General features: G+C 46.6%; 2 protein-coding genes across 26 annotated transcripts; one reads left to right on the top strand and one right to left on the bottom strand.

Annotated features, from left to right (window-relative positions):
• Window positions 1-421: 421 nt before the first annotated feature.
• Window positions 422-21,845, bottom strand: ZNF544 (zinc finger protein 544). Of its 25 annotated transcripts, none has more exons than XM_070225063.1 (9): window positions 21,495-21,836; window positions 21,040-21,138; window positions 13,918-14,028; window positions 12,420-12,560; window positions 11,222-11,617; window positions 9,905-9,996; window positions 9,006-9,132; window positions 8,627-8,710; window positions 422-4,631 (listed from the first exon to the last, which is right to left on the bottom strand). In XM_070225063.1, exons 5-9 carry the CDS (start codon window positions 11,262-11,264, stop codon window positions 2,674-2,676), a joined length of 2,304 nt encoding a protein of 767 aa, XP_070081164.1. In that variant the 5' UTR covers window positions 11,265-11,617; window positions 12,420-12,560; window positions 13,918-14,028; window positions 21,040-21,138; window positions 21,495-21,836; the 3' UTR covers window positions 422-2,673. The 25 variants fall into 25 exon arrangements, with proteins under 25 accessions (XP_070081164.1, XP_070081169.1, XP_070081165.1 ...); XM_070225068.1 differs by having other exon boundaries at window positions 11,222-11,349; XM_070225064.1 differs by having other exon boundaries at window positions 21,390-21,500.
• LOC111775147 (collagen alpha-1(I) chain) lies at window positions 20,788-26,385 on the top strand. The gene is made up of 3 exons (XM_023649432.2): window positions 20,788-20,920; window positions 21,204-22,679; window positions 23,547-26,385. The coding sequence occupies exons 1-2, from the start codon at window positions 20,788-20,790 to the stop codon at window positions 22,361-22,363; spliced, it is 1,293 nt and encodes a 430-aa protein (XP_023505200.1). The 3' UTR covers window positions 22,364-22,679; window positions 23,547-26,385.
• The last annotated feature ends 465 nt before the right edge of the window (window positions 26,386-26,850 follow it).

The following is a 26,850-nucleotide window of genomic DNA, read 5'->3' as shown; positions in this document are numbered from 1 at the left end:
CATTCCGGTTCTTCCTGAGCTACCTCTGGAATTCTGATCTTTCGTGGCCTAGAGACTTTACTGACTTCCTGCTCTGATGAGAAATTTAGATTTGACTCACATCACTGCTCCTCTATTTGCTCCCAATTTTTGTCATATTAGTATTGAACCCCAATTTTGGTCTCCTAATTAACCTATTATATTTAAAAGCCCACATCTAAGAGTAGGCTACAGGGACCCCCCCACCCCCGACTTTACAACAGCTGCAGCCTGTGCTGTTACTGTTCATGACAGGGCTGACAACAAAGGTGCTCTACCATGCTGCCATTATGAAATCCTCATGTCACAGCTCTGGGTTTCTTCCACAAATTAACACCACCAGTACCTACTGTTTATATCATATCCATGCAAATACTGTTCAGTGAAGGGCCAATCAAAAGAATCTGATTATATTTCCCTCTTTTATTTCAATTTCCTAAGTCCTCTGCCTCTTCCAGGAAGAATTATCAGCATCAGGGTCAAATGAATACTACTTTCTAAAGTTTGCTTCATATTTGGGCAATTGTCTTGTACCATCTGTACACTTTCTTGAACAATTTCTTGACCTCAAAGTCTCTGATTACCTACTTTTTTTTTTTTAATTCAAAGAAACATTCCTTTTCTTTAAAAAAACCACATTCCTTTCTTGGTTTCAAAATTATTCTCTCCAGAAGATTCTGCAATATCTTCTTAATAATGGTGTTCTCAATTTTTCATGCTGTATGGATCTTACATCAATCCTGGATAGTGGTTGGCATGATCTGAAGATATTCCTTCAGCTCTGGGAAGTTTTCTTTTTTTTGGGTCAAGAATCTTATAAAAATTTTATTTTCTTCAAGATTGGCACCTGAGCTAACAACTGTTGCCAATCTTTTTTTTTCTTCCTGTTTTTCCTCCCTAAATCCCCCCAGTACATAGTTGTATATTTTAATTGTGGGTCCTTCTAGTTGTGGCATGTGGGATGCTGCCTCAGTGTGGCCTGACGAGTGGTGCCATGTCCGTGCCCAGGTTCCAAACCAGCGAAACCCTGGGCCGCCGACGTGGAGTGTGTGAACTTAACCACGCAGGCACGGGGCTGGCCCTTTTACTTGAAATTTCATAGTCTATTCTTGTTTTCACAATTCTCTTTTCTAAAGAGCATCTTGTATTTATCTTTTATTTGCAATTATATCTTGACTTGCTCTTAGAACAAAACATTTTAAATATTTGGTTACCGTGAACAGTTATTTTCTTCGGGGCTGTTTTTCCTTAGGTATTTTTTCTTCCATGTTGGAGGCTTTCTTCAAGCCTCTGGCTCCTTGGCTCCCACCCATACAGAAGGGGCTATTGGAAAGCAGATGGGAAGCTCCATAGATGGGGGGAGGCAGTTTAATGGCATACCTTGCTTTAGGGGGAAAAGGGCAAGAACTAGAAGGTCCTTGAAATGCCAAAACAAGGCAGCCCTTGTTCAGGAGCATAATACACCAGATTCCCTACTCCTCCAGACTAATTTTTTAGCATATAACTCATTCCCTTCTTTACTTATTGCTTACCCACAGCCAGATACTTAATGCAAGACAAGAAAAAAAGGGGAGGTCGGGGGAGAAAACTTGGGAGTTTCATGGCTAGACCTTCAATTAACTCTTCTCTCCTGCTCCACCTGTCAGTCGGCAGCTCTGTGGGGGTCCCATGACCACCACAGCTGCAGTCCTCTCTTCATGCTCCTGGCTTCAGCCTTTCCCACTCTGCATCTTCAGGTGACATCTCCTACCTGCTTTCATCTTGCTCAAGTTTGCAGTAATGGCCTCTCCCATGTTGTTCACCATTGTTGATTTACATTTCAGCCGTTTTTTGAACACGCTGCTCAATTGACCTTCTTAACCATCTATGTACACGTTTTTATGTAGTTGTAATGTTTTGTGTACATACTATTTTGGGTCCTGTTTTCATTTCACCTGATATTTTTCATATTGCTATGCACCCAGTTCTGATTACAGTCAACCTAACTGTGCAACAAAGGTGAGTTAGAGTAGAACAGAGTCCCTGAAATACTCAGAGTCTACCTTTAATTCTAATAAAAACCATTTCAGAAGACTTCCCATCCTTAGTCTTCCTTCAATTTGTGTTGTTAATTGCTGGTTTACATTGAAAATGGCTGGTTTTCTAGTTCATCACTCAACACCAACTTCCTCATGCAATGATTTCTTCTTTGATGAAATGTTTGGGACTCTGTATCAGGAATATCTTCCAGTCCCCCATCATTTCTAGGAATGTGTTACAGGGACAACATCTGATTAAGTTTGGCTGGTTGTTTGCACTAAAAAGATTATCTGGTAGGGAATTCAGAATGGCATTGTACCCAAGTCCTGTTAAGAGCTCTGACTGAGTTTTTCATCAGTGGTCCCGATCATAGCTTCTCACCTAAATTCAGAAGTAAACACATTTTAGTGTACATACAAATCACTTGTGCTGCTTTTGGAAACTGCAGGCTCCTGGGTTTTAATGCTAGAGATTCTGATTTTGTAGATCAGGGTGAGCTTGATAACGTGCAGTTTCAACACACACACCAAGCAATTCTGATGCATGTGGTCACTAGACCACATTCTGACAGTCATACTTTGGTCATCTGATGTCTAGTAAAGTAGGTCTGGCAGTAAGCTTTTCCATCTTGATTATTCATAGGTTTTCTCTCTCATGAGTTTTCTCATGTTGAACAAGGGAAGTATTATAACTGAAAGATTTCCCACATTCGTTACATTCATAGGGTTTCTCTCCAGTATGAATTCTCTGATGCCTAGTAAGTTGACACCGCTGGCTAAAGGCCTTTTCACAATGATTACACTCATAGGGTTTCTCACCAGTGTGTGTTCTCTCATGTTTTGTAAGGGTTGATCGATCACTGAAGGCTTTCCCACAGTTGACACATTCATAGGGCTTTTCTCCAGTATGTGTTCTCTGATGTTCAATAAGGCGTGACCTCTGACTGAAAGCTTTAACACACATCTTACACTGATAGGGCTTCTCTCCAACGTGTGTTCTCTGATGCACAATGAGGGGAGACCTCTGGCTGAAGGCTTTTCCACAATGACTGCATTTATAAGGTCTCTCTCCAGTATGGGTTCGCTGATGCACAATAAGCTGTGATCGCTGCCGAAAAGCTTTCCCACAGTCATTACATTCATATGGTTTCTCTCCAGAATGAATTCTCTGATGTGAAAGAAGGTGAGAGCTCCCAGTAAAGGCTTTCCCACACTGATCACATTCAAAAGGCTTCTCTCCAGTATGAGTTCTCTGATGTTCAATGAGGTGAGAGCTCCCAGTGAAGGTTTTATCACACTGATTGCATCTATATGGCTTCTCTCCAGTGTGAATTCGCAGATGCCTAATAAGTTGAGTGCTTCGGATGAAGGATTTTCCACACTGGTTACATTCATAGGGCTTCTCTCCAGTGTGCGTCCTTTTATGTGCAACAAAGTCAGAGCTTTGGCTGAAGGATTTTCCACAATGAGCACACCCATAAGGCTTCTCTCCAGTATGAATTCTTTGATGTACAATAAGGTTAGAGTTCCACCTGAAAGATTTCCCACATTCATGACATTTATATGGTTTTTCTCCAGTGTGAGTTCGCTGATGCCTAATAAGTTTGGAACTCTGGGTGAAGGATTTCCCACACTGGTTACATTCATAGGGCTTCTCTCCAGTGTGAGTTCTCTCATGTACGACAAGGTCATAGCTCTGGCTGAAAGACTTCCCACACCGGCTACATTCATAGGGCTTTTCTCCAGTGTGTGTCCTCTGGTGCACAACAAGCTTAGAGCAACAGCTGAAAGATTTTCCACACTGATTACAGGCACATGGCTTCTTTCTGGTCTGAATGTCACAGTCAGTAAAAGATGAGGCCACATGGAAGGCATCACAGTCCTCCTCATACCTGAATGGTACCTTTCCAGGATCTCTTATTTCAGTTTGTACAAGGCATTCGTCACACTCACACTGACTTTCCCCAAAATGCATTGGCTTGTGTTCACTCAGAGATAGGCTATGGTTAACGATGTCTCCATAGTCCTTACAGTCATTACTGTTCTCTGCTGAAGAAATTATATTATGAAAATGAAGGGAGGTATCACAGTTGAAAGAGTCACTACTGACAGTATATTCACAAGGTTTTTTATTTCCCATTTCACCATTTGCAAGTTTATTCAAGTAAATGCTCTGACAGAAGGCTCTAACACTTTGATGACTTTCACAGGGCTTCAAGTCAGTCCAGTCTTTCTGATGATTAATGAAAACTGAATTCTGTTTCAACTTTTTAACCTGTGCATTGAACTTTTGGAAATGTGTTCTTATGGGTAATGTTGAAGGTAGAAGGCTTAAGCTCAGATAACTTCCCCAAAGGTCATGCTCACAATGTTCCCCTTGAGCAAACAGTCTCTCTGACATGAGTCTTGTTTGACTCCAAGAGTCCTCCTGGTGCTCTCCTAGCTGGTCCCTCCAATCCTGCTCTTCTCCTAATGACAGGGACCAGAAGCCCTCTTCCCAGACACAGTGTTTCACTTCCACGTGGTGGGATGTATCCTCTGCAGCAGTACCCTCTTTGGAAGTTGGCTCTTTCTTTTCAAGTGTAGTCTTCCAGTCTGAAAGAAATCCAAAATGTCTGAAAAATGGAGAAGCATCAGAGGGGAGGGTGAGATGAAGGAGACCACTAAGTATGAGAAGTGTCTCTGGGTTGGTTTCTAATCCATAGACTGTAATTTCACACAGGACATGAAAGGGAGGGATGGATCAGCAAACAGGAAATCAGTGGTAAAGTACAAAAAACAAGCAAAGATAATGAGGTGGTGACCCAGGAAGACTGGTCCCCAAAGAGGGAGCAATGGAATAAGAAGCAGCAGGGGAGGGTGAAGATTAAGGGAGAATTCACAGAAAGAATTGGGTCTGAAAGTATACAGCCCTCAATAACCACAAAAGATACCTATGTCCTAATTGCTGGGACCTGTGAATGCAGTGCCTTATTTAGAAAAAGGGTCTTTGCAGATGCATTAAGGATCTCGAGATGGGGAAATTATCTGGTGGGCCCTAACTGTCATCACAAATGTCCTTATATGAGGGAGGCAGAGGGAAATCTGATACACACAGAGAAGGTGATATGAAAATGGAGCAGAGAGGTTTGAATATGTTGGCCTTAAAGACTGAAGTGATGTGGGCATGAACGAAGGAATGCCATAGCCACCAGATCCTGGACAAGACAAGGAGAGATTTTATCCTGGAGCTTCCCAAAGGAGCATGGCCCTGCTGACACCTTGATTTCAGCCCAATGATATTGATTTCAGGTTTCTGGCCTCCAGAACTGTGGGAGAATCAATTTGTGCTGTTTTAAGCCATTCAGTTGGTAATTTGTTACAGCAGCCACAGGAAACTAAGATGGGATCCTAACTGGTGCTTCTACCTAGATTACTGACCCTTAGTTTATTTATTTCCTAGTTTTGGATCTTGAACAGGATTCCAAATACCAGTACTGACTTAATATTCTCTTTTTTCTTTTCCTCAAAGCCCCCCAGTGCATGGTTGTATATCTTAGTTGTACGTCCTTCTAGTTCTTCTATGTGAGCCGCTGCCTCACCACAGCAACTGACAGATGGGTGCTGTGGTTCTGCGACCAGGAAACAAACCTGGGCCACTGAAGTGGTGAAGTTAACTACTAGACCATCATCGCTGATCTGACTTAACATATATATATTTTTTGGTGAGGAAGACTGGCCCCGAGCTAACATCTGTTGCCAATCTTCCTCTCTTTTTTTTTTCTCCCCAAAGCCCCAGTACATAATTGTATGTCATAGTTGTAGGTTATTCTAGTTCTTCTATGCAGGATGCTGCCACAGCATCACTTGATGAGTGGTGTGTAGGTCCACACCCAGGATCCAAACCAGTGAACTCCAGGCTGCCAAAGTGGAGCGTGAGAACTTAACTGCTTGGCCACAGGGCCAGGCCCTGACTTAATATTCTTTTTTTTTTTGAGGAAGATTAGCCCTGAGCTAACTACTGCCAGTCCTCCTCTTTTGGCTGAGGAAGACTGGCCCTGAGCTAACATCCATGCCCATCTTCTTCCACTTTTTTATATGTGGGACGCCTACCACAGCCATGTCCACACCCGGGATCCGAACCAGCGAACCCTGGGCCACCAAGAAGTGGAACGTGCACACTTAACCACTGCACCACCGGGCCAGCCCCATGACTTAATATTCTTAACACATCACTTCTACCATTTCTTCAGGCTGCCCACAGAGGAAAAAAAGTCTTTTGAATCACCCCAGAATTGATGCCACAGACTCCCCAGAAAAGCACTGTCATCCCAGAAGCAGCATGGTTGGCCAAACTGGGCTGCAACCAACTGGCCACTTCTGAGGCTCATTTTCCTGGGCAGTAAGCCAGGAACAAGAATGTGTAGTTTGCAAGGTTCACTGTGAGGTGTAAATGAGTCAATATGTGAGCCTCACACGGTGTGTGGTACATGGTGCACTGTTAGCACATGGTACTGTTGATAAAGTCACACTTGTTACAGTCCTACTGGGGACTCCCCCCTCTGCTGAAGATACTGGGCGTCTTACAATGAGTGCCACAGGCTCCCAGCTCAGGACTCTGGCCTGGTCCTCCAAGATTCCCCCTTTACTTGTCACTCTGTCCATTTTAGTCATGTAGCCACTCATATCCAGTGCTATCAAGGCCTCTGCTTGAGTCCCCATGCTTTGCTCTCCAGGCCTGCCAAGGAGACAAAGATCCTCCTTCTGGCAAAGTATTAACTACACTCTCTAGCCATCACTTACCTTCCAAGAGGATGTTTCCCTCATGTCAGAGACCCTCTTTCTCTCTTGGGCAACGTCCTTACCTACACTCAACATCCTCCACAATCAACATAGTTCTCCTTCCTAAAACTCTCCAGTTTTCCTTTGGAGTATGGCCTTGGAATCCCTGTTGATAAAGAATCTTTTCAAATGCAACAATGGTTCAACAAAGGAGAGTGAAAGGGTATTTGAGGATGAGAAGGAGGAAAGAAATCTTTGGTTGGCTAAGATATGTCCAAGTTGTGCCTAGCCATTGGAAAATGGGCAAAGGAGGCTAAACATTCTACAGCAGTATCTCCATCAGGAACATGAAATGAGGAAGACAGACTGTGCAGGTCAGCCAGAAAGTAACGTCTATGACAGACTAGAAGGGAGACGCTGCCAGTAAACCGAATAGAGAATGACGTCATTTGAGAACCAAAGATAAGTACATGTAGGTGAGACTTCAGAGGAAGACATAACAGGCTGCAGGTGAGAGTCACAGGGTAGGAAGGAGCAGGAATACACGGGATAAATTCAACACCTCCAGGTCAGGGGCATGTCAGATATGTGAAGGACACATATGATGCTTATTGCTAAGCGAAAGCAGCCAGTCAGAAAAGGCTATACATCCATGATTCCAACTACCGGACATTCTGGAAAAGGCGAAACTCAGAGAGACAGTAAAATAATCAGTGGTTGCCAGGAGTTAGGGTAAAGGGAGGGATAAACAAGTGGGGCAGAGGATTTTTAGGGCAGTAAAACTACTCTGTATGATACTATAATGGTGGATATATGACATTATACATTAGTCCAAACTCACAGAATGTACAACACCAAGAGTGAACCTAATGTCAACTACTGATCTCTATTGATAATAATGTTATCAATACAGGTTCATCAATTTTAACAAATGTACCACAGAATGCAAGATATTAACAATAGGGGAAACTGTACGGGGCGGGTGGTATATGGGAACTCTGTACTTTCTGTTCAACTTTCTGTAAACATGAAATTACTCTAAAAAAATAAAGTCTGTTAGTTAAAACAAAACAATAAAAAAATCAGAAGCAGCCCAATTAGTTGGGGTGATGAGCATGTTCTAAAACTGATTGTGGTGATGGATGCACAAGCTGTGAATATACCGAAAGCCTTTGCATACTTTAAAGTAGTGAACTGTATGGTATGTGAATTGTATCTTGATACAGCTGGCAAAAAAAAAATTCCAATTAGGCTGACACACTGGGACGTATAAGGAGATGGGTCTATGGGATGAGGAGAGGCGGGAAAGCAGGTCCAGGAATGGCCACTTAGGAATCCTGGAAGGGTTGCTGCCATTTCCTAGGTCACACGAGTTCTCATCACACCTCAGGATCACCTAGAAGTCATGGAAACGTCCAACATGGAGGAGGGGTGGACATCCAACTGCAGGGCAAAGGCCAGGCTTGAAGGGGAGGCCCAAGGAGCTGCTGCCCCAGGTGCAAGTCAGGATCAGGGACTCAAGGAAGAGAGGCGGCACAAGGACCTGGGAATAAGACAAGTTGGCTGAGGGGTGAAGACCAAAGGGAAGATGTGAACAGAGTGAACCTTCATGTGATAAATGGCTGGATGACAGTGACATGTGTTCTTCATGGCCTGGGACAGAGGGACAGGCTGACGTGGATGGGAACGTGGCTGCCTTCTTAGACATGAGGAGGCAGCAGAGAACACCGAGGAGGCTCCCCACAAATGGCCTCCCTCCTCCTCAGACCCGGGGCCCAAAGAGAGCCCTCTGCCCATGTTAACCGACTGGGCTGTGGGCCGGCTCTCACCTTGGGGGGGTCCCTGCCTCGCCCTCCATGGGTCTTCCCCTTGCTCCAGCCAGGAGATCATGTCCGGTTTGGAAAGCAGAAGCCCTGGTCAAGGGGGAAAACACAGGACTTGGTGCTCTGCTTGGAGACAAGGAGAACCATGTCCTCGGGCCCGGCCCTTTGCCCTGGGGTCAGATGTGGATGGACTAGGAGGGCCCCAGCACCATCCCAAGCAAACTCCTTGCTCCCTGAACTACAGGTCACAAACCTGCCATGGAGGCAGAACAAGTGGCCCACCCAGGATCTGCATCTCAAAGGAACCCACTTCTGGAATGCTTCCTCCCAGCCTAGGTGCACCTATGAGAAGAGCCAAAGCTTTGAGCCCCAGAGCCCGCCTTACCCAGGGAGAACAGGTGGCTGCAGGTCTCCAGAGTCACGTCACGGTACAGCATCCTTTGGGCTGGGTCCAGCTGTCCCCACTCCTCACGTGTGAAGGTCACAGCCACGTCCTTGAAGCTCACAGGGGGCTGAAACATCACTGTGTTACCATGAGGCCCTGCCTCCCGACGTGGAGGGTGGGGGGTTGGGGTGGCACAGGGGACGGAGAGGACGTGCACTGAAGATAATGTCCAGGAGTGCCCCAAAGGTTCCTGGCTTTGGGCTGTACTCAGGTCAAACACAGACCCAGGCACATGGCCCTTCACCTGCCAGCCTTCCTTGAGAGCAGGCTTGAGCAGCCTTTTCTGGTGCCAGGCCCAAGTCGGCATCTTAGCTTCACAACTTACTATCTGGACATCTGGACATGTCTCTGAACTTCTCTGGCACGAGTTGCCCTGACATGACTATGAAGACAGCCTCCCATATCAGGGAGTCTCACAGGACATGAGGGGAACTGGGCCCTGGCACCCGGGAAGCATGCAGACAATGCCTGTGGTGTTGGGACCCTGAACAAGGTCAGGGACCTGCTCCTTACCCCATAGCGTGCTGCTGGTCTCTAAGGGTATGGAGGCTCCACTCTGCCTGCCCTTGAGGGCCCACTGAGCAACGACCACAAACAGGAGGTCTGAAGCAGAGACCGGGCCCATGGAACAAAGTAAGGGAGGCTCAGGCTGGGTCAGGTCCTAGGAGCTCCTGGCCCATTCACACAAGGAAGGCAGGGAGCCCCTGGGCGTCTCCCGAAGGCATAAGGCAGCATTACTGAGCTCCCATGTGTGCCGGCCTGAGGAGGCTGGTGCTACTCGTGGAGCCATTTTGCAGCCGAAGAGACTGAGGCAAAGAGAGTGAAGGTCCCTCACTCACCTGGGATGGGACCGGCTGAGAATGCGCTTCTGTTTCCTCCTCATAGCTGAAAAAGTTGTCGTGAAGAGGGCAGAGATCCTCAGAAGGCAGGGCTGGGGTTAGGGGAATAATTAGGGATTCAGCCCCACTTCAGAAGCCCCAGGCTCACAAGCCCACCCCCAACCCCCAACAAACGAGAGGTGGCTGGTACAGCTGAGGAATATTCTCTTGGGGTGTGAGGAGCAGGAAGGCAGGGCTCCGACCTCGCCAAGGCTCTGAGGTCAGACGAGGTGGTAAAGCTGGCTTTCCAGTTGCAGAGTGGGCCAGCTGCCTACGTCTGGGCCTGGGCTGCCCCAGGCTCGAGGTGAGTGCCCAGGCACGCACTGGGGTGTCTGAACCACGAGTCCATAGATACACAGTTGTCCCTCTAGTCAGAGAAGGAAGGGCCAATTTCTCCAGTCATTTCAAGAGACCAAATAGGAGGAGGCAGAGTGTCAAAACAACAGTACAATTTAAAAATATCCCAATGAAACATCAGCTGGTTTCCAAAAAAACCTGTTTAGTTTTCACATACCAGTGAAACATGAGCTGATTGAAAAAAAATTTTAAATATCACAATGAAACACTGGCTGGTTTCCAAAAATGAGGGGTCTGGGGGGGGTGAGAATGGGGATAAGGAAGATATGAAAATTCCCAGGAGGACAGCTGAGGACACTCGATGATGGGGTGGTGTCACAGGCGTACCCTCCTTCGAGCCATTCTGGAGGTGCAAGGATGCTGTCCCACAGCCTGGGTGGCTCACTCATCACCCTCTGCTTTCCTTCACTTCGTCATCATTTCCCACACTCTGCTTGTCCCACTGAGACAGCCAGGCAAAAACCCTCCTAAATCTTGCCCCCAATCCTTCCCCATATTTGACTCCAGCTGACCCCACTGAAAGCACACCCACACCCATGCCTGTGCTCGCACACCATCTCCCCAGTCACTGGTCAGCGGGATGGCCCAACACCCCACAAATGCATCCTGTGCGGTGCCTTTGCTCACACCCAACAACCGCTCACTTGGCCAGATGGCGCCTCTCACTCACCTGGCGCCTCTGGCTGAACTCTCACCCTCTTGAAACTCAGAACTACCATCTGGCCTAGAGGCCCCAAGGGACAACGACTGTCACTCGTGACTTCCAGGAGGCAGACATTCACCATTCTCCCAGCTTTGAACACTGGCATTTTCCTCACCTCACTTTCTCTATAAAACCCATTTTCCTGGAGAACCAAGGATCGAGTCACAAGTCAGGGAAATCATGCTCTCTCCGTGCCTCATGTTTCTGGCAGGTCTCACCTTTGTCTTCAAATGCTTGGGTAAGTTCTTCCACCAGCATCATCTCCTCTTTGTGGTTCTCCAGGTGCTGGGGTTTCTCTTAGGTCCTGAGCTCCCGAGAGCGTGCGTTGGGGGGCCGCTCCTGGACACTGCCAGCAGGAACACAGGGCCAGCACCACCTGCAGCTACTGGAACCATGAAACCCTCCAAGGCAGCTTCCCGCCAGCTCTTATTTCCAAGACAGTCTCTTCTGGGAACCCTACTGCTTCGACACACAGCTGGGGTCTGAGAGCTCCCTTAACTCTGCAAGGACGCTCTCCTTCTGGGCACAATCTAGGCAGTGGGTCCCAATCTCTCTTCCTCACACAAACTTACAGTTCTTCAGGCAAAACAAGCATTCAACTCCTCTCAGAATAACTAGAAAATGAAGAGAAAGCAAGCTGAGCAGCTATTTCCATGCTGACACAGAAGATGATGCCTTCACACCGCAGGGCTGTGTCTGACCTGGCACCCGACCAGGAGATACGGCAGCAACGCACAGGCAACGGATGGAACGCCAGAATGATCAGAATTGAGGTCAAATAAGGAATTTGGGGGGGAAAACCATTCATATCCCACTAAAAAATGTTTAAGGCAGAACATAAGTCTGTGAACAAACGTTCAACGTTCAAGTCTCTTAGAGTTGGTGTGAGCACACGTTTACCTGACTTGCAGCATTAAACTCAAAGAATAAAATGACCTCCCCCCAAAAAGGCAAAAGCTCCATCCATCCACAACATGGGGTGGCCACATGGCCAGCACACAAGCGGCTGACTCCGCAGACCTGAGTTCTCCACGTCCTGCACATCCTAAGGAAAGGTCTATTCCATGACCAGCTGCAGGGAGGTCACCTCTGAGTCCTTGGGGATATCCTGCCTGATAAAATGTCTTTGTTTCCTCGGGGACCCCTCCACAGTGAGTGCCAGACTCAATGAAAGGACAAGGCCACCAAGAGGAAGATGTCTCCAGGACGTGTAAGAAAGTCGGCCATTTCTGTAGAGCAGTGGCTCTCAACTGGGGGTGGTTTTGCCCTCAAGGGACATCTGGCAATGTCTGAAGACATTTATGGTCGTCACAACTTGGCAAGGGGTGGATGTAGAGGGGAAAACTACTGGCTACCATCTAGTGGGTAGAGGTGAGAGACGTACTAAGCATCTTGAAGCGCACAGGACAGCCTCACCAGAGAATGACCGGCCTCCTGCGTGGAAAGTGCCAGGGACGAGAGATTCCGCTTCACAGACAGACAGGAACTTGAGGGCAATGCTGCGTCACGGGGGCACCAGGATTCTTCAGCTCAGGGCAATCTTACAGATCAGCATATCTGCAGAAAATCTGAGGCTATAGATCACTCAGCCCCCTTTATTTTCACTAACTTCTCTTCTTGAGTGAAATGGAGAACTCAGAGGTTGGTTAGGTCAGAAGTGACAGCCAGCTCTCAGGATCCTCACCTCTCACTCACCACAAAAGGCTGTCACCCACCGGATGCCACCACACCTGCGACCACATCCCCTTCCACTCTTTCCTCCTCTGCTCACGGTGTCTCAGTTGACCCCTCTGTTTGCACACTGATTGGGGTTTTGCAAATTTTTTTTTTTAAACTTTAAAGATTTTATTTTTTTTTTCCTTTTTTCTCCCCAAAGCCCCCCGGTGCATAGTTGCACATTCTTCGTTGTGGGTCCTTCTAGTTGTGACATGAGGGACGCTGCCTCAGTGTGGTTTAATGAGCAGTGCCATGTCTGCACCCAGGATTTGAACCAACGAAACACTGGGCCGCCTGCAGCGGAGTGCGCGAACTTAACCACTCAGTCACGGGGCCAGCCCCAAGTTTTGCAAATTTTTTTACCATGACTGTGGTTGGCTGAAAAATGGCCCCCAGAAGACGTCCATGTGCTAATCTCCAGAACCTGTGACTATGTCACCTCCCATGGCAAAAGGGACTCTGGAAATGAAATTCAATTCAAGATCCTGAGATGGGGAGATTGTCCTGGATTTTCTGGGTGGGCCAATGTCATCACAGTGCTCCTTACAAAGAGGGAGGTAGGAGGGTCAGGGACGGAGGAGGAGAGGTGCTAACAAAAGCAGAGGATACTGGGCTGTTAACCAACACGTTGTCCCTGCCCTTTGTGCTGCAAACCACTCATGTATGTATTTCCCAACCTGGAAATGTTTATTTTAACACCTGATCCCCACCCTTGTGCCAAGAATGCGGGGGGCCGAGCTAGGACACTAAAAGTCCTTCTTGACACCTCCTCCATGCTCAACTGTCACATTCGGTCAGTCACAAAGACCCGGGGACCCTGCCTTTCAAATATCACGCACCTCTCCACACCCCTGGTCCTCAATGCCTGGCCCTGCTATTGCTTCTTGCTTGGGATACCACAGCAGACCTGACTGGGTCCTGCCTCTTATCTTTCCCCTGTTCTCCCAGGAAACCATGGGGACCTACAGGATGCAGCATCTATCACAACACTCTTCTAAGTGCAGCTTCTCGCTGTGCTCAGGTTAAACTCCAAATTCCTCCACAGGCTTTGGAAGTTCTTTTCCAGATTGAAACCACCCATGGAGTTCTGGTTCAGATGCCCACCGTGTGTGTCAGTCATGTGAACATCTTTCAGTTCCCCGTGCTCCCAATGCTGCACCTCTAGTCATTGGTACGTGCTTTCCCATCTGACAAGCACCTCATCACTTTGCTGACTCCTCAAGTCTCTGTTTCCATGCCAATTAGGGGCCATGCAAATGAAACTCTGGGCTTCTAGCGAAGTTCACACATTGGGGTGTCCACTCTGCTCCTTTGACAGATAAGATACAAAAAGGAAACATATAAGAGACACAGCACAGATAAAAAGCAGCACTGAAGTCTCCATGGATGAGTGGAAAGTACAGCAAAGTGGTGGTGGGTGTGGGGTCCTTGGGCGATGGGCTTTTGGGGGCCATGCAGGAAGCTGGCAGAGGCTGGGGTTTGGTTCCTGTGGCCTGAGAGGATGAACCACGTGCCAGGCTGTGCTGCACCAGAGTGGAGGCCTCAAACTGAAACCAGAACCCACAGTACCCCTACCCTACTTGCTAAGAAATCTGCTGACAAAACTGCATGAGATGAGCAAGCTGCTCACCTGGTGCATCAGTTCCCTGCGGCTGCTGAAACAAACTGCACAAACATGTAGCTTAAAACAACAGGAACTTATTCTCCCACAGTTCTGGAGGCAAGAAGCTTTTCTGCTGAATGCCCTTTTTATTTGTTGCTTTCATCTCTTTGCGATTTGTTCTGAGAAATGGGTGAGCTGAGGCTATAAAACATCTAGGAGGGCATTCCTAACTCATGATTTTCTTTTTAAAAGTCACCAATAGGTAAAAGTGAAGAGGTCTGAACAGCCAAGTCAGAACTGAGTAAACTAATACCCAGGAAGCTGCCCAACCTCACCAGAACCAAGAACCCCAAATGCAGGCTAAGGTGTGGCCACGAGAACTGCTCAGAGGAAATCTGTTACAAATGGAGAGCAGCATGGCAATGTATAACAAGAGGCTGAGTTATCAAGGTCTCAAGTCTAGAAATCCCATCACCAAAGTGATGGAAGACATTTTAAGGTTAAAGAAAAAAAAATGTGTGTGGGGGTGTAGCCTACATCTTTGATAGTAAGAGTTAAGCAGTCTGTGGAACATCCTCTTGATGTTTTATTGTGGAACCTTTAAAGTAAGACTTTCAATGAATAATATTCAGGAGGAATGTTCAAAGTTCTAAAACTTTTAATTTATTTAAAAGTCACAGAGCAATCACAATCTCGGGCATTTATTCCAGATAAATGAAAACACGCATGCAGAAGCCTGTATGCAAATGTTCATAGCAGAAATTTTCATAACAACCAAATACTGGAAACAACCAAAATGTCCTTCAATGGGCGAATGGCTGAAGGCTGGTACATATATACCATGGGAAATTACTTAGCAATAAAAAGAATGAACTATTATACATAACCTGGATAGCTCTCAAGGGCATTAAATTTAGTGAAAAACATTAATCTCATAGGTCAATTAAAAAAAGAGAGAGAGAGAGAAACATACCATGTTCATGGATTACAGGACTTGACATAGTAAAGATGTCAATTCTCCCCAAATTCATCTATAGGTTCAACCAATCCTATCACAATCCTAGCAAGGTTTTTGTAGACACGCACAAATTTACTCTAAAATTTATATGGAAAGAGAAGGGCCCTAGAATACCTAAAACAAATTTGAAACAGAGGAATAAATTGGGACAAGTTACTCTTCCTGACATTAAGGCTCACTACAGAACCGCAGTAATCAACAGTGCGGTATAAGCAGAGGAATGAACACCTAGATCAATGAAACAGAATAGGGAACCCAGAAACAGACCCAGAAACATATACCCAGTTTATTATTATTTTTTTAAGGTATAAAAGAATCCATTGGAGGACTGAAAAGCATCCAAGAAACGGTGCCAACAATTGGATATGCACAGGCAAAAAAACGAACCTCAACTTATCTCACATCTTACACAAAAATCAACTCAAAATGGATCACAGACATATATAAAACATAAAACATTTAGAAAAAAATAGGAGAAAATCTTCAGGACCTACAATGAGGCAAAGAGTTCTTTGACTTGACATCAAAAGCATAACACACGATAAACTGGACATCAAAATTTTAAAAAACGTTTGTTGCCTGAAAGCCCATGTGGACAGAATGAAAAAGACAGATTATACATTAGGAGAATATTTGCAAACCACATTTCTGACAAAGGACTCATAGCTAGAACACACAACGAACTCTGAAAACTCAACATTAAATAAACAAAAAAAGTCCAATTAGAAAATGGATGAAAGACATGAAACAAACATTTCACCAAAGATAAACAGATGGCAAATAAGCACATGAAAAGATGCTCAACATAGTAAGTCATTACAGAAATGCAAATAAAAGCCACAATGAGATATCACTACACATCCATTAGAATGGCTAAAATTTTTTAAAAAGTGACAATACCGTATTGGAGAGGATGTGGAGAAATTGGATAACCCATAGATTGCTGGTGGGAATGTAAAATGGTGCGGCCATCTGTGCTATGGAAAATAGTTTGGCAGTTTTTTAAAACGAAAAATGGACTTACCATATAACCCAACAGATGCACTTGGGGCATTTATCTCAGAGAAATGAAAACTTATGTCCACACAAAAACTTGTACACGAAAGTTCATAGCAGCTCTATTTGTAATAAGCCAAAGTGAAAACCACCAAAGTGTCCTTCAATGGGTGAACAGTTAAACCGTGATACCTCCATACCATGAAATACTACTCAGCTACAAAAAAGAACAAAGTAATGATACATGCAACAACGTGGATGACCCTTGACGGAATTATGCTGAGTGAAAAAAGTAAAGCTCAAAAGGTTACATACTGTATCACTGCATTTTTATAATATTCTTAAAATAATAAAAATATAGAGATGGAGAACAGATTAGTAGTTGCCACGAGTTAGAAACTAGGGGGAAGGAGTGGGTATCCATATAAACATGTAGCAGGGAGCCTTGTGATGGAACAGTTCCGTATCTTGACTGCTGAGCTGGTTACATGAAGCAACACATGATAAAACTGCATAGACCTATACAGATGCACGCACACACACTAATGAGTGCATGTAAAACTGGTGATATCTGCAAAAGCTCTTTGGAGGGTACCGATATCAACGTCCCGGTTTTCATATTGTATATAGTTATGAGAGAGGTGGACACTGAGGGAGGTTGGGTGAAAGGTGCACAGGATCTCCCTGTACATCTTTTTTTTTTTTACAACTTCCTATGAATCTATAATTATTTCAAAACAAAAAGTTTTTAAAAAGTTATGTATGATTTCATTAGTAAAACATTCTCAAAAACACAAAACCATAGGGATGAAGAACATACCAGTGGTTGCCAAAGGATAGGATGGGGTACAGATCAGGTGTGAATACAAAGAGGTAGCAAGAGGAAGTTCTCTTGTGGTGACAGAAAAGAAGGCGCTACCGCCAGAGTCCTGGACTCAGGGGACTGCAGGGTGATGGAGAGAAATGGGCAGATTCATTCTCCACCTTGGAGGCAGAATGGCTTGTGCAACAGATGTGGGGGATAGGGGTCACCAATGACATCTCTCGTTCTGGATGGAAGAACTACAAAAAGGTTGTACCTTTTGTGGAAACAGAAAAGGGGGAGGAGAATCAAGACAGGTTAAGACTGGACACAGTTTCCAAGTGGAGATGTTACACAGGCAGTTAGATCTGCCAGCCTGAGAAGAAACTGGGCACCAGCAACATAAAGATATTTAAATATCTTTTAATTTAAATAATTTAACTTCTTGTAAGCCTGCCTGCTTGGAGACAAGAAATTCAACCCTCTTTAACATCTATGTTTTGCCCTCCTCACAATCCTCAATTTCTACTGAAACAGTTCAGAAGATTAATTTGACACTGTATTAGTTTCCTAGTGCTCCTGTAACATATTACCATAAACTTCCTGGCTCAAAACAACACAAAGCTATTATTTTATGGTCACCGGGTTAAAATCAAGGTGTCAGCAGGACCGCACTCCTTGGGGCCCTGGAGGAGCCTACATTCATTGGTTGTAGCCCACAGTCAGCAATCCCATCACTCTGACCTGTTTCTGTCCTCATATCCCATACTCTGACTCTGACCCTCCTGCCTCCCTCTTATCAGGACCTTTGTGATGACATTGGTTCCGCCCAGATAATCCAGGATAATCTCCCCACCTCAGGATCCTTAACTTAATCACATCTGCAAAGACCCTTTTGCTATGTAACCTAATATATCTACAGGTTTCGAGGATTAGGATGGGGAAATATTTGGGGCCATTATTCTGCCTACCAAAAACATTATGTTTTTCTATTCTTAAAGAGAGCTTGGTTTCCTTTAAAAACCCTTTCCTGAAACCTACATAACAGTTATAACCAAATAACAACGACAGTTTAGATTTAAAAAAAAAGATTTAAAAGTTTTTATTTCTTTATCAAACACCATCACAGTCATAATGGATATAATGTTTAAAAAGCCAAAATGTATTCGTGATATAAAAAACAAAGGTGCAAGATGAAAAGTCAGAATATTCTGTCCCATTTTCAAAACAGAATGCTGTGATTTATTGTGTATCCTTCCAGAAATGTCGTGTCTAAAGCTTGTGTTTTATACTTTATAATATAAAATATGTTTCATCTGCACACAGGCACATACACAAATGTAATCAACGTGTACTAACTGGAAGCTTTTTTCACTTACGGTTCCTGGACTCCACTCCATATCCATACAGACACATCAGTTGTATTCCTTTATAAAGCTATCTGAAGATCCACTCTACACAGGGACCATAAGTTATTCTGATGGACATTTAAGTTTGTCCTGTTTTTTGGCTATTATAAGCAATGGGCAACAAATCTCTTTGCACATATATTTTACACACTTGTGGATTTCTGAAACAGAAATGCCAAGAGGTAGAACTGCAAGGCCAAGAGCATGGCTGCATTTAAAAATTTCAGTAAATGTTGCAGAAGCTCCGGCAAATGGCTGTTGCATTCACACCACTATGACTCCCACCAACAATGTGTGAGAGAGGTCGATTCCCTCTGCTCTGAGATCAGAACACCAAAACCTGTTAAAAAAAATAATTAACTCCCCTAAATTTAATGTGTAAATTCAATAAAAAGGCCACCAGAATTATTTTTTGAACTTGACAAAATTAGACTCAAGCTTCTTTATTAAAATAAAGACATGAGAAAGAAGAGGAGCAAATGATAGACATGAACAGGTAATTCACAATAAAATAAATGCCATGGCTGATCCATGTAAAAAGCTGCTCTCTGAGTCAAAGACATGTGAATTAAAACACCACGGGGCCTCTGACCCCAGCCTCCTCCCCTGCCTCACTCTCCTTGCATTTCACCCCTCAGAATCCACCGACCACTCAGGCTGTACTTCTTGTAAGCCAGGTGCTGTGCCCAGCACTTGCCTGAATTCATGCATCTGATCCTCCCCGCAACCCAACAAGGAAGATTAACAGCACTGTCCTCATTTTGTAGACGAGGACACCAAGGCAGAAAGAGCTTGAGTAAACCCTAATCAAGGCCTTATGGCTGGGGAGGAGGAAGCCAGGAACTCTGCACCCATGGCCCTAAGCACCCTGCCATCCTAGCTCTCAGCCTCCTGCTCTGGTACACCCCTGCCCAGTCCACTGCCCCTGCCTTCTCTCTTAGCATCCTCCATCCAGGGCTCACCAGTCAGCCTCTCTCACTTGGGTGCTGTGCACAATCTGCCCCACGCCACTGGCTGCCCTCTCTGCCTGCCTCTGCTGGCTTCTGAGTCCTGTGTGGTACAAGACTGCGATACCGACATCCACTCCATCTCCATCCCCCTTACAGCAACAAGTCCATGCTCGAACTCCCTCTTCCAGCCCCTCTCACCATTATCCTCTCTGTGCAGACAAACCTGCCTCCTAATTCACTCCAAGGGATGACCCTAGACAACTCCACTTTCCTGGCACACAAACTCCTCTAGGCCTGCACCCTCCCTAGTGGGTCCTCTCAACTTCTCAGAGGAGAGGTTTTCCTTCTGGTCAAAGTAATTCCTGCATCCCAGCGCCCCGCTCTTACCCCTAGGCTGCTGCTCCTCAACAGCTGAGCCCTTGGCAGAGGGGCCAACACGCCCAGTCTCGTCCTCTCCCTGCCCTCTCACTCAGGAACACACACACACACATAAATGTACACCACACCTAAGAAAGCTGCCCAAGACTCTACATGAAGCCATCTTGTCCTGACACTCCTGCCCATCCTTGGGCAGTCTCCCACTGTCTGTGTCCACCTCCACCCTCTGTTCTCTCCTTCCTTGTCCAGAGGCATCCAAGGGTGAGGGCTGGGAGCACCCATTCTGCTGCCAGCCTGCCCGGTCTCAAAGTCCCAGCTCCACCAGTTGCCACTGTAGGACCCTGAACAGCCCTCCTTCACCTCTCTGGGCCTCAGTTTCCTCATCTATAGACTTCTGGGAGAATAGCAGGCCCTGCCTCATGGTGCTGCTGTGAGGACTAAATCAGTACTATTTATAGACCTTAACATCGTGCTGACACACAGCAGTGGCAGAGCAGATTTAGTCCTATCACTATACTTGCACACAAAAGTCCCCTTCGTTCGTCATGCTGCACCCAGAAGGGGACTAGTCTGGCTGCAAGGCTGGGGAAGAGGGTGCTTCTTCTCCTTCCTTCTCCGGTTTCCTCTTTCCCTGTTAGTGGGGTGGGGTTTCAGGGACCGCCCCAGGCTCCGTCTCTAGTCCAGACCTGCCTGCCTCCAGGGCTCCCTGTCCCTGCCATTCCTTCCTGCACATCCAGCCACACACTCCAGAATCCTAAACTCAACACCGCTGGAGAGACCAGGAATTCCTTCTCTCTCTCTCGCTCTGTAACCTCCATCCTGGCTCCTCGCTAGAAGTGGAAACTCAGAGTCCTCAGCTCTTTCCACCCCCCCTTGCACTGAGTTACTTCCACAGCCAGATGCTTCTACTGCATGAGGCTCCTTGAAACCCAGGCTCGAGCCCTCACGGACAGGGCAGCTTCCAGACCAGAGCCCCTGCTCTCCTCACCCCAGTCCCGCTCGCCTCTCCAGCGCCTAACTTGGGGCGCCAGCGAACACAAGCAACGTAGGCCCCGACACCCCGGGGTTCATGGATGCCGTCTGCCCCGCCTGAACGGCTCCTAGTTCTCTGATCGCTTGGGAAACATACGTTTTCTCTCCAAACTGAGTTCAGAGTTCACGTACCAGTGGAAGACAACGTGTCCACGTCCCGGGGCAGCCGCACGGAGGCTGTCGCCTACCCTCCCGCACAGAGAGCCTCCCGCGGCGGGCGGCGTGAGCGCACTAAGGGGGAAACGAGACGTGAGGCGCGGCTGCCGGACAAGCCCCATCCCCTACGCCCGCCTCAGGTCCCCGCCACCAGCTGGGCGCTGAGGGGACGCCGCGGCCGGAGCGTCCACCAGCCCAGCCCAGCCCAGGCCCCGTCCTGCAGCAAGGCAGCCTCGGACCAGATCAGACCCCGTCGGGCTCCGCTGCAGACGGGGCCCTGACCGGACCCGCTCCCGCCCCGTTCACGCCGCCGGAGGGACTTGAACCTGACAGGCCGCTGCCCAGGCCCACTCCATCCCAGGGCGCGGCCCAGGTCCCTTCAGCCCGCCCTGGCCCAGTCCTCCATCCCGGGCCCCGAACGCAAGGCTCACCTACTAGCGCGGGGCAATGGCGGCGCTTCCGGTGGGCGGCGGAAGTGCGCGCGTTCGGCACAACGAACTACAAGTCCCAGAAGACCGCGGGCCGGCGGCGGTTTCTCCCGCCAGCGGCGTCGAGGGTCGAGTGTCTTGCTGCCGCCGCCAGCCCGAGGCCGGGTGTCACGGGACGGTGGCTCGCGTGCTGGTCTCGAGCGTGGTTCCTTCGGCTCTTCTCCTGGGTGCGCCTCTCCCCGTGGCCCCAGGTCTCCTCGTTTGGGGCTGAGGCCGCGACGCCAGAGCGGACGCCTGCGGCCGACGTCGAGCGCGGGGTTCGCGTCCGGGCGGCGCTGCGCCTCCGGCGTCTCCGCCTCGTGGTCCTCCGACGCCTGCCCGCGGAGGAGGGTGCGGCGCGCGGCGGGGCGGCGGGAGTGAGCGCTCCGAGCCCGGCGTCGTCCTGGGTCTCGGCCGCCGCGGAGAGGGAGGTCTGGTGGCGCCCGAGCGAGCGTGAGAGCCGGAGGCCGGGCGGCTGGAAGCAAGGCTCCCGGTGGCGGCCGAGGGTGCGCCGTTGGCTCTCTCCGGCCTGCCCTCCGTGCGACAGCGGCAGGCACAGGGCAGCCGGCGGCCCGGGCGGGGCCGCAGGGTGTGGGCCGCAGAGTCGCCTTGCGTCTGCTCGGCCGTCGCTTGGGGGCTCGGTGTCGCCCCCTGGGCTCGGGGGCGGAGACCCGCCGCCGCTGCCCGCCCGGCTGTTCGCGGAGGGCTCCCGCGGAGCCGCCCTGGCCGCGCTCGCACCTCGGGCCCCAGCGTCGCCTTCCGTGCCTGTGGCCGGCCTGCCTGGCGCGGACGCCCCCGGGGCGGGCGCTCCGCACCTGCTGACGCGGTTTTAGTCCTCCCGGAGTCTGCAGTCCGCTTCGAAAGGGAGAGGCTCAGGGAGCGGCGTTGACTCAGGCGAGGGCATTGTGGCCAAGGAGGGATGGCGCGTCTGCGGTTTTCCTCTCTCCAAAGTGGACGCGGGACGCTAGTGTGCCGTTTTGTTGGCTCTGGACGGCGTCGTCTGCGTGGGGTGTCGAACAGTACGCGGTGCCGGCACCGCGGGGCGAAGTCGGCGCTGAGAACGGCAGAGCTGAAAGGTGGAAAGGACCAGGGTCAGTGTTGGGATCCTCCTTGAGTCGCTGAATCCGCTCTGGAACTTTTCCTTCGGAGGTAATAAACGACGCTTTGTGTTCTTGTCGTAGAAAATTTCAAACGTACAAGAGTAAAGAGAATGGAATGGTGAAACGTTATGCTTTCCCCATGTATTATCCAGCTTTATTTACTGTTAGCGCTCTGCCTTTAGACTTATCTTATCCCCACCTGCTCCCAGCCACCACTGGATTATTTTAAAGTAAATCCCGCATACGTCATTTCACCCATAAATACCTAAGAGTGGCTCCCTAAAAGATGATGATTTTTTTTTCCAGAATAGGGAAATCCGTAGAGAAGGTAAATTAGTGGTTGCCTAGGTCTGGGGGGAGTTTGAGGGGAAATGTGAGTGACTGCTAAATGGATATCAGTTTCTTTTGGGGGTGATGAAAATGTTGTAAAATTGATTGTAGTCATGGTTCTAAAACTAAGTACATTAAAAACTATTGAAATGTGCACGTTAAGTGCATGAATTATATATGAATTGTATCTCAATAAAGCTATTTAAAAATCAGTACATAAGGTTACCAACACCTACTGAGATAAAAAATATATAATGGGGGAAAAAAGATATTTTTTCCTCTACCAGTTTTTGTTTAACCATTTGCAGACTTAACAGTATGTTTTTCTCCAAAAAATTCATTTAAATGGCAGACTAGAAACATTTTAACGATCTGTCGGAAAACCCATTTCATGTTTAAGGTACCAGCAACTATGGTGTTATTTACTATTTGAGTTTAGGGATGGTAATTTTTTTATTCCACTCACTATTTCTCTGTTCTTAAGATCTTCAGATTTGTTGAATATTTCCCTGGAGACTGAACAGTCTCAGCATTAAGATACGACAATGTACAGGTTTGTGCTTCAACTTGCCCTTTGCATTTTCAGAGAACTTGGAGTCATCCAGCATTACCAAGGATTGTCTCTCTGTTATAGCTGCCACCCACAGTCCTAAAGTCATCTCACAGTTTGTGATCAGTAATGATTGGTGCAGAGTGCATATGTCAACATGGAGGTACCAATGTCTGGCGACAGCCATCGCAGTCTTCCCTGTCTCTTGGAAAAAATGTTGTGTTTTCGGACATTGAATATCGAGGGGAAGAAAATGGTTCCTAGTTTTTGGTGACAGACCTTGAGCTGGGAGGTAGAGTGCTGGTCATGGGAAGATGTGGTTTCTAGTCTTGACTCTGCTGTGTTATTTTGGGCAAATGCTGGTCTTGGGCATTGGATTCCTCTTCATCAATGAAATCATGTTGACCTCTTCCAACTTTAAGGGCCATTCATATATCTTTACCATGTTAATTCTTTTAATTGAGAAATTGATTGGCTACAAGTTAATTGTACATTAGTTCTGAGTTTGATAATCTCATTATGTAGCTGATTTTGATAGCCAAAGAAAGATTTTTAAATACATAACTACAAAATCATTAACACACCTAAAAATATTAATAATTCCTTAATATCAAATATCCAGTGTTTACTCCAAATTGTGTCAATTTTTTTACATTGTTTATTCAAATTAGGATCTGAACAAGGTTTACACCTTGCATTTGGTTAATGTATGTGTCAATTTTTTTACATTTTGTTTATTCAAATTAGGATCTGAACAAGGTTCACACCTTGTATTTGGTTAATGTATGCTTAAGTCTTATAATTTATGGATTTCTCCCATAAGGGCTTTTTACTTTTATTGCCTTTTATTTGTTGAAACCAGGTAAATTTTCCCATAGGATTTACCACATTCTGGATTTTGGTGATGGTACCCTTATTGTGTCATTTCTCTGTCCCTTGTTTTTCTTGTAAACTGGTAGTTGGATCTAGAGGCTTAATTAGGTTCAAGTTTGCACGTTTGTTTGACAATCCTTCATAGGTGTTGAAGGTGTTTCCTCTTGCATCACATCAGAAGGCACATGTCTGGTGCCCTTCTGTGATGTTTATTTTGATCATTGAAGAGCTGACAGCCTGATCCACCTGTTACAAAGTTCTTCAACATTTTTCACAGAATGGTTTTAGCAAACGTTGATGATCATTGCCTACACCCATTATTTCATTAGGAATTGCAAAATGGTGGTTTTCTTTTTTTTTAATAAATTACTTTTTTTCTTAAATATTGGCACCTGAGCTAACATCTGTTGCCAATCTTTTTTTTTTTCTTTCTCCCCAAAGCCCCCCAGTACATAGTTGTGAGTGTCTCTGGTTGTGCTATGTGGGACGCCACCTCAGCATGACCTGATGAGCAGTGCCACATCTGTGCCCAGGATCCAAACCGGCGAAACCCTGGGCCACCAAAGCGGAGTGTGTGAACTTAACCACTCGGCCATGGGGCCAGCCCCATGGTTTTCTAATTATACCATTATTTCTGCATCTATTTGCTGGAATTCGTCCATAAGGAAAAACTTTCCTTTATCAACCTTTTGGTTACCTTGAGGTATGGTTTGTTCAGAAAAGCTAGGATAAATGCTTTATTCTTTCCCTTTGCTTTGAGAAGACTGAGATGTGCTAGCATCCTCCAAAAGTAGCCAGAGTATGTTTTATATACATAGATTTTTAACATATTCTGTGTGTTTTGATCTATTGCAGTGAATAATTTTTTTTTTTTAGATTGGCACCTGGGCTAACAACTGTTGCCAATTTTTTTTTTCCCCTGCTTTATCTCCCCAAACTCCCCCTGTACATAGTTGTATATCTTAGTTGCAGGTCCTTCTAGTTGTGGGCTGTGGGACGCCACCTCAACATGGCCTGACAAGCGGTGCCATGTCCGCGCCCAGGATCCGAACCCTGGGCCGCCGCAGCTGAGCATGCGAACTTAACCACTCGGCCACAGAGCCGGCCCCTGCAGTGAAGAATTTGATGCTCCACTTGTCCAAATGTTGGCCAGGAGCAGCTCCTTCAAGCTGGCTCCTGTATCCTTTTGACAGGACCTCAGAAGCCTTTGATGGCTTCTTTGCTTTCCAGTCTAAGAAGATGTTGCAAGGCTCAGATTTACATAATCTGTAAATTTCCTACCCCAACTCTAAAATTGGCCATTTCTCTGAGGAACCTGGTTCTTTTTAGTGGGAAATGTGTTTCAGAGACCACGCTCTGGGCAATAGGAGTACTCATTACTACTAGGGTAGTTATTATAAACCTCTACAGTAGACAAAGTTGGGATTTTTTTTTTTAAGAGATAAAACATTTTTGGATTTGTCCTGATATTTTTAATTCAAATTTAGGATGACAGGGCTTTGATTTTTTATTTTATGCTTTGATTTTTTATCTGTGTGGTAAGCTTTTCATTGAATACCTTCAATTTTTAGAGATCACTAAAAAATAATCTAATTTATAATTATGCAAAAACATTTTCATGGTTCCAAAGTGAAAACTACAAAAACAAGTGTACATTCAGAGAAGCCTAGCCTCAGTGCCTGCTCCTCCCTCTGTTCCTGCCCTCTCCCATTGGTAACCATTTATATAAATTTTGGATTATCCTTTCATTTTAAAAATATATATAAACAAGTACATTCTGCATGTGTATCCCTCCCCTTTCCTTAGATAAGGGGTCCCATACCACCCAGTGCTGTGATATACCTTGTGGGTTCCACCTAACCGTTTGGCTGGAGAAGAGTCCCCGGCAGCTGGCCAGGGTACCATTGTATGGCAGGACTGCAGTTCCTTCCACCCGTCCCCTATTGATGACGTGTAAGCCGTGTCTAGCTTTTTGCTATTACAGATAGTGCTGCAAGAGATACTCCTGTGCCTGCGTCCTTTTGTATTTTCTCCAGTGTATGTTTGGAATGGATCCCTAGAAGGTGGGTCAAAGGTAAACGTATATGTACTTTTGCCCAGTACCTCTCCTTTGAGGTTGTACCTTTTTGCATCTCACCAACAATGTGTGAGAGGGTGTGTTCCCCACAGTCTCATCCACTGGCTTGGCATCAAACTTTTGAATCTTTGCCAATCTGATAAGTAAGAAATGGTGTTTCAGTGTACCTCTAATTTGCATTTCTCTAATTATGAGTGAGGGTTTCTCTAATTGTATCTTTTAATATGTTTCAGAGCCATTTCGTTTCTTGTTCTGTGAACTGATCATATTTTGCCCATTTTTCTGTAGGGTTGTTAGTCTTTTAGTCTGGCTTTAGAAGTTCTTTATTTGGGCCACCCTGGTGGCGTAGTGGTTAAGCTCATATGCTCCACTTTGGTGGCCCGGGGTTCG

This window comes from Equus caballus, chromosome 10 (genome assembly GCF_041296265.1).
Source record: "Equus caballus isolate H_3958 breed thoroughbred chromosome 10, TB-T2T, whole genome shotgun sequence".
Classification (NCBI taxonomy): Eukaryota; Metazoa; Chordata; class Mammalia; order Perissodactyla; family Equidae; genus Equus; species Equus caballus.
This window is presented reverse-complemented; position numbering and strand designations above follow the sequence as displayed.

What these genes read in the sequence shown, in the direction of transcription:
- ZNF544 (XM_023650626.2), bottom strand. Translation starts at nt 11,264, where the DNA reads ATGATGCTGGTGGAAGAACTTACCCAAGCATTTGAAGACAAAG. An exon ending in CTCAGCCGGTCCCATCCCAG is followed by an intron (nt 9,133 to 9,904) that starts GTGAGTGAGGGA and finishes GTGATGTTTCAG; the next exon opens with CCCCCTGTGAGCTTCAAGGA. An exon ending in CAGCCACCTGTTCTCCCTGG is followed by an intron (nt 8,711 to 9,005) that starts GTAAGGCGGGCT and finishes CCCCTTGACCAG; the next exon opens with GGCTTCTGCTTTCCAAACCG.
- LOC111775147 (XM_023649432.2), top strand. Translation starts at nt 20,788, where the DNA reads ATGAGGCTCCTTGAAACCCAGGCTCGAGCCCTCACGGACAGGGCAGCT. An exon ending in CGCCAGCGAACACAAGCAAC is followed by an intron (nt 20,921 to 21,203) that starts GTAGGCCCCGAC and finishes CGCCCGCCTCAG; the next exon opens with GTCCCCGCCACCAGCTGGGC.